This window comes from Leptonychotes weddellii, chromosome 1, assembly GCF_054177405.1.
Source record: "Leptonychotes weddellii isolate Sample4059 chromosome 1, ASM5417740v2, whole genome shotgun sequence".
Classification (NCBI taxonomy): Eukaryota; Metazoa; Chordata; class Mammalia; order Carnivora; family Phocidae; genus Leptonychotes; species Leptonychotes weddellii.
The window spans coordinates 26,424,096-26,431,721 of record NC_138369.1 but is presented as its reverse complement, the minus strand read 5'-3'; the positions used below and the strand labels follow the sequence as shown (position 1 = coordinate 26,431,721).

Sequence of the window (7,626 nt, the reverse complement as noted above, 5' to 3'; positions counted from 1 at the left end):
CCCCCCCCTTCATTTTTCCCTTCCTGCTTTTATAAAGTCTGATTTATCAATTTCTCCTCTTATGAAAATTTGTCCTACATAAAATTACAAGTTTTATAATTTTATGGCCTGCATTTAAATCCACGATCCATTTTGAATTCATTTTGTATGAGACTTAGGTGGAGGTTCATTTTTCTTAACGTGGATGACCAATTGCTTCTGCATCTGTTGTTGAAAATACTATCCTTCCTTTGCTGAATCCTTCTGCATCTTTGTCAAACATCAGTTGGGCATTTTGTATGGGTCAATCTCTGGGTTCCCTATTCTGTTCTATTGATCTGCGTATCTGACCCTCTGTCAACAACACACTGTTTTGATTCCTGTAGCCATATAGTAAACCATAACATGGGGGACAGCAAGTCCCCCACTTGCTCCTTTTTCAAAATATTTTGGCTATTCTAGGCCCTTTTCCTTTCTGTGTATATATGGGACTTGCAGTAAGCCTTAAGAGAAATTTGAGGAGAATTGATATCTTTGCTATGTTGACTCTTCCGGTTCAGGAACAGTATGTATCTCCATCATCATACCACTTTATAGATGAAGAGAGGATGTGATCTTGCTGAGGACACAGTAAGTGGTAGAGCTTGAATTTGAATTTGAATTCATGGGAAAACATAAGCTTCATGAAAATGAGATTTCTTTCTTTCTTTTTCTTTCTTTTCTTTCTTTCTTTCTTTCTTTTTCTTTCTTTTCTTTCTTTCTTTCTTTTTTTTTCCTGTCTTGTGTTCTGTGGAACCTGCAATATTTAGAATAAAGCCTGGCACATGGTAGGTGCTTCACATATATTTGTTGAATGAATGTCTGCCAAACCTGTGTCCTCAGCTTCTTACTCCCTGATTTCCTCCCTAGTTTCTGATCCTCAGTCTTACTGCCGATGGCTTGTGCCTGACCTTTCCCACTTCTGTCTGCTTGTCCAGTGGCTGGCCCTCCGTCTAACCTAGAGCTCCAGCCTCAGAACATTCCCTGTTTCTTTGGATTTGATTTTTAGCTCTTTCTTCCCCCCCAACCACCGATCCTTAACCTCCTCTTCCTTTCGTTTCTGCCATATCCATGAAACCCATAGATAGAATTGAGATTCTCCTCAATTACCCAACACTTTGCTGCTCATCAAAATCCCAGGAAATGAGCATATTCTTCTAGCTTGTGTCTACCCGCTTTTCCTGGGGTGTGTATGTTTGAGGTGGTGGGATGCTATAAGGGGGTAACCTTGAATTTAAGTGGCTAAAGAATAAACTCTATTTATTCTGTCTTTAAGGAACAAATTGCTTAGAGGAAATACCTTAATTCTTTAAGAGGTAAATATTCCTTCTGTAATTTTGGCCAGTTGATTTATTAATTAATAACCAAGAGTAATTTAGGAAGTCTTTAGTATGAGCTGCTCTACTGGGCCATGGGGGGACAGTACCCTCTGGGTCTCCAGGATCTGCCTTTCTGGTGAGGAAGGGGTATATTTGCACGCCATGAGTGAGTTTGCAAATAATGACAGACACCTTCCTTGTTTACTCCGTGCCAGATGCTTTTCAAACATAATCTTATTTAATGCTTAGTAAAACCCATAGAGGTAGGTACTATTTGTGTCTCAATTTTACATATTGGAAATTGACACATGGAGAGATTAGGAGTTTTAAGGTCACATTGCTCAGAAGTGACAGACAAAGGATTTGAAAGTCTGTCTGACTTCAAAGACCATAGATAGACCTGCCACTTTGGAGTATCTCTTTGTAAGGCCATCTCCACGGAGGCTGTGAAATCCAGACACTGTCCAGCCCCCCCCAGGAAGTTCAGGTCCATCTGCAATCTAGATGGGGACTCCATCTGGACAAGCCAACTCCTCTCCCTTCTCCACCATTCTTTTAAACCCAGCAGGCATTTCTTCCCTGACTATGAAATAGCATATGTTCATGGTAAAAACTGAGCTAGAAAATATTACAACTAAAAGATAACAGGGTGCTCTGGTTGTCCTACCAACACTCATGATACTTTGTGAGATGTTTTGGTTTCCTGTTTTTATGGTTGGGTTCTTCCCTTAATAAACTCAGCATGTTGCCTTTTCATTCCTACCCTGTCTGCCTCACAGAGTTGTGAGCAAATATGTGAAAGCATATTATAAAGGGCTAAGTCCTATTAAAAACCCAAGGGGTCAGTGTTTCTCTTTTGGCGTCTTTTATCAGCTTTCTTGCCTCTGGAAGGGGCGTGTTGGAGACGGTGTTAAATCGGGCACTTCATGTCGACCTCTCCTGTTATTTCCTACCTCACTTTTCATGGTTTAATAATACTAAACTGTGTGTAGTCCCTTTCTCACTCTGTTCTCCCAACAAGTATTTTTTGGCAAATACTTATTGACAGGCTCTGTCCTAGTTCTGGGGATGGAACAGTGAGCAATATCAAGAAAGTAATTCTTAATTTGGTGCTTGCATTCTGGAAGACAATTGTAGTGAACGATTACAGAGCTAGAATTCTACATGCTACCCATTCCTCCATAGGATGCACAGGATTTGACTCACTTAACTGTTACACCAGCCTTCAGAGGTGCGTTCACGCATCATCGCCACTTTATAGATAAGGAAACTGAGGCTCACAAAGGTAAGTAGCTTGCTCAAGGTCACACAGCCCATCTGGTCCCTCACCATGATGCGCATGGCCTTTCTGTAGTGTTTTTCAGGCAGTATATTCTGTAGGACTCTTTCCCAAACTTCCAGATTGGGCAACGGGTCCCTCCCTTGTGTTTCTCTATTTCCCCGAACATAAACTTATTATAACCCTCACACTAACACACGGTTGATCTGTCTAAATTTCCTTCTAGATCAGAGCTGTCCAAAAGAAATGTCATGTGAGCCATAATGACAATCTAATCTTTCTGCTAGCCACATTAAAAGGGTGAAAAGAAACATACAAAATCATTTTCATAACACATTTTATTTAACCCAATGTATCAGAAATATTATCATTTCAACATGTGATCAATCTAAACAAATTATTGAGATATGTTACACTTTTTTCTACTAAGTCTCTTAAATCTGACTTACCGATTACACTTACAGCACACTTCAGTGCTCAAGATCTACATGTGGCTGGTGGCTGCTATACTGGATGTTCCCGAGGGCAGTTACTACATTGTATTTATCTCTACGCTCATCCCCAGGCCGTGGCGTGTTGTAGGCCTCCGTGTATGTGTGTTGCACTGAGCTGACTGGAATGTCAGAGCCATCCTCTGCCTCTTTCCCCTCACCTGCCCTGGAACATGGCACCCAGCTCCAAACGTTAGATCTAGTGAGTTCCTGACACTTTCGTGTAATAGAAACCAACTCTCAGTATGGCAAGGTGTCAGAATCACCTCGTTTTAGAACTTTTCCTAATATTAGTTATTTTTGCAAATGGAGGAATGAAGACCTGCCGGAGAGAAGTGGTTTGCCCAAGGTCACGGAGGTAGTATGTGGCAGGACTAAAAACCAGGTCTCTGTTCTTTTCTCTCTAGGTCAGTAGTTTTCCCAACATGATAGTGTCTTTCAAACTTCCCTGCTACAAAACTGCTTTGGATGCTAGAGGCAAATATGTACTCATCCCCTATTCCCACCCTCAAGAAATCAAGGGCACAGACCCAAGCAGCCAGCAGAGAAAATGGGGATTCATACTGACCTCTATTCCAAGCTCTGTCCTTGTCTTATTTCAATGGATAACATTTAAAACTGCTTGCCATTGAATAAAACACATTCTGGGTAGATGAACCATGTTTATCCTATGTTTTTTCAAGGCATGGGAATAAACGTGGCCCAACTGTCTAATGTAAGGAGTCTGGTGCTAGGAATGGTATGTGTGTGTGTGTGTGTGTGTGTGTGTGTGTGTGTTCAGGGGCAGTGAGGGTGATGGAGAGAGTTACAACCCCCCTCAACCTCCCAGAAGGGATAAGTTGTATTAGCCATGTGGTGGAATATTTATCAAAAGTATCCAGAATCGTGTAAATTGTAAAACAGAAATCATAGGTTTCTTGTTGTGATAGTATAAAAATAATAGTTTCTTCATGATGGAGATTTATTTAAGTAAAAATACAGAGTCTCCTTTGGAGACGTTGGCCAGCCATCTAGGAGGAAAAACAATTGCAATATAGTAAATATCCATTTGTGCTTCTTACCCTGTAAACATTTTAAAGCCACAGATTTTGGAATTAGATAATGATCCAAGTATATGAGTGGCTTTTATTCTTATATTGTTCTTTCCATGGCAATATTTTTAGCTCTAAAGATATTTTACCTATAAAATTGAATGTTGAGGGCAAATATTTACATTTTGAGAGTTGGCCACACTGTGTTTTCACTCCATCAACAGAGGCCATTGGGGGTTGATTGCATCCTGAATCCAGTGACCATTGATATTGGATATTGATGGTCTTGCTCTGGACATACTGAAGATGCTGCCCATAGAGAGGCAGCTGGGCTTGTGGGAAGCACCCTGAATTAGGAGTCAGAGGATCCACGTTCTGAGCTTGGCCTCGCATGGGCTAAGTTTGGGCAAACTAATTCCTATCATTGGACCTCGGTTCTCAAATCTTTAAAAAGAACATGATGAATATTTGATAATGTATCCACAAGTTCTCTCACATCTCTGGCATTCTTTGATGTCCTGTTGTTTTTAATTCTTTGTGTGCTATCATGGCAGAGGAGAAATATGTACATTGCAGTCACCCCATGTCTTACCTTTAATTGAAGCCAGTTGTTTCGATATTGAAACGCTGCCAACAAAATGAGAGAAACATAATGATTTTGGAGCTTGGGTATTCATTTCTGCATCTAAAGTAAAGCAGTACAGGGACACCTGGCTGGCTCAGTCTGTTAATGGTGGGATTTTTGATTTTGGCTCAGGTCATGATCTCAGGGTCATGAGGTCAAGCCCCATGTCGGGCTCTGCTCTCAGTGTGGAGTCAGCTTGGGATTCTCTGTCTCCCTCTCCCTCTGCCCCTCTCCCTGCTTGCACATGATATTAATTAACTTAAAAAATAAGTAAAGCAATACAATGATTTAAAAATTAATTTATTTTCAGTAAACCTTCAGCGAAACTTCTAGTGGAACATCATCTTTCATCGTCATCTTTCAAACCCCTTTTTCTCCTTGCCACACAGCAAAGAAGTGCTCAAGTGTGTCGAGCCCACACATCCTAGTCTTTCTTGCATTTATGTCACACAGGACTAAAGTCCCTCCAATGGAAAAGGAATAGAAAAGTGTGGTCACCTTCCATGTAAGCTCTTCTCTGTTCTTTCCCATTTCCACCTGACTAACATAGAAATTATCCAGGACACTTTGGAAGCCACATGTTAAAACCACAAGCATCAATCATCCTGGGTCCCTACATGGCTACTGGAGTAAATCTGCCACAGACCTGGAACCCTGGCTCCATACTGTCACACAAAAAAGAAAAAAAAAATCACTTCTTGGTTCGTAAAACACTAAGGATTTGAAGTTTATTTATTTATTCCAGTAGCTTAGCCTACCTAAGAATCTAGGTACTGAGCTGGGGGGTGGGGATGCATCAGTGACTAATAGAGACATGTTCCTGCACTCTTGGGGCTTAAAGTCTAATGCAGAAAACAGATTTTAAAGAGGCAAATCAATAAAGGGCAATGGCATGGTCAGATTTGTTTTTGCGGAAGTTATTTCACCTGATGGATCAGAAAGAGACTGGATAAGGGGCCAGATGGGAGGCCGGAAGATGTATCTTGCTCCCTTACAAACGGAAGATTAAAATTTGCTTGATATTTCAACCCACAAGGGCTGGAATGGTTTTTGAGAAAGCCAGTAAGAACAATAATACTTGGTTACATATTTGAAAATTCCTTAAAGGAAACTTTTGGGTTCAAGATCTGGATTTGGCATTAACTAATCAAGACCTCATCACCTGGGGGGGGCTCATTTTTCTTATTTGTGAAATTAGGGAGCTGAACTCTATGATATTTTTTTAAAGATTTATTTATTGTTATTTGAGAGAAAGAGAGAGCAGGGGACGGGACAGAGGGAGAGGGAGAGAGAGTCTGAAGCAGAGTCCACACTGAGTGTGGGGCTCCACGCAGCACTTGGTCTCATGATCCTGAGATCACGATCTGAGCCACAACTAAACATTGGACGCCACCCAGGCACCCCAAGGACTCTATGATATTTTAGGTCTTTTATGGTCTCCTTGGTGAGTTTCCCTTGATTTTCTAGAAACTCTGCACCATTATTTTCTTTCTTATACAATGTGCTCTCTTTTCACTTTGCATATACAATGTACCTGCAACAGGGCTCGTGTTACTTTCTTTTCTTCTTCTTTTTTTTTTTTTGGCTGTTATATTCTATCGCCATAATCTCCATTAGTCTGTAAGGCCTTGGAGAGCAAGAGCTATGCGATTTATCTCAAAACCTCCCACCCCTCACCTAGCAGAGTACCACCTAGCACTTGTTAAGTGTTCAAGAAAGTTTTTGGGGGCGTCTGGGTGGCTCAGTTGTTAAGCATCTGCCTTCAGCTCAGGTCATGATCCCGGGGTCCTGGGATCGAGCCCCGCATTGGGCTCCCTGCTCGGCGGGAAGCCTGCTTCTCCCTCTCCCACTCCCCCTGCTCATGTTCCCTCTCTCGCTGTGTCTCTCTCTTTCAGATAAATAAATAAATAAATAAATAAATAAATAAATAAATAAAATCTTAAAAAAAAGTTTTTTGAACCACAGTACATCTCCTAAATAAAATTATATGAAAAAGAATATTTTTAATTTTTTAGCTATAATTTGACACATTTGAATGATATGAAACAGTTTCCTCTGCCATGGATAGTCTGAAAGAATTTGTTGTACAGGTAAAATCCTTGCAAATTTTGATTTACAAATGTTTCTCAAGAGGCAATCAAAGATGTTTGTGTTAATTGTATCATCTTTTCAGTTTATAATCAAAGCTGCCCATTTGTTCCCTTTGTTTCTCCAATTTAACTTAAAGGTGGATTGAGGTGGGTACTAAGCACCAAACTTGCAATATCTTGACCAGCAAGTTGACATGAACTCTTTGGAAATGCACCTGCAAGCTTAAATGAAACTCAGTAAAGGAGAGCCACCCATGTGCCACTGACCTTTTGGGCATTTTCCTAGGTGCTAAAGTAGATGGTGGGGCTGCAGAAAGACTGGGGTCCCCTTCCAAGTGGAGTGCCTGGTCCCGGCTACTGTGCATACAGCCACACATACTCTCGTCGTCTGTTGTGTGTTGGTCCTTCCTAAGCAACAGTCTCTTGCCCACTGTTACTATAGTCTTTCACTCCATGACAACTATATAAGGCACTTTTAGAAGAGCCTTTTGCTAGTGTTATTGTTTGTGGACATTAAATTATTCATGCATTCAACAAATATTTGAGGCCAGACACTCTACAAGGTGCTGGAGACACAACAGTGAGCAAAATCAGACATGGGCCCTGATCACAGACAGCTTAGTGGGAAAGACAGATATTAATCAAGTGATCATATGAAAAAAATCACACCCATGAATGGTACCATGCAAGGGGATGCTATGAGATTGGTGTCAGTCAGGGAGATCAGGGAGGCATCTCTGGGGAAGTGATGTTTGATGATGAATAAGAGTTAA

The 7,626-nt window shown here is 41.0% G+C and overlaps 1 protein-coding gene across 1 annotated transcript in view; it reads right to left on the bottom strand.

The window, feature by feature from the left end:
• SNTN (sentan, cilia apical structure protein) overlaps nt 1-7,336 on the bottom strand; it is a 14,823-nt gene extending 7,487 nt beyond the window's left edge. The window contains exons 1-2 of the mRNA XM_081803124.1: nt 7,121-7,336; nt 4,731-4,765 (exon numbers count right to left, since the gene is read on the bottom strand). Coding sequence (XP_081659250.1) covers nt 4,731-4,765; nt 7,121-7,230 — 145 coding nt within the window. The 5' untranslated portion in view covers nt 7,231-7,336. The remainder of the gene's footprint in view (nt 1-4,730; nt 4,766-7,120) is intronic.
• Nucleotides 7,337-7,626: the final 290 nt, after the last annotated feature.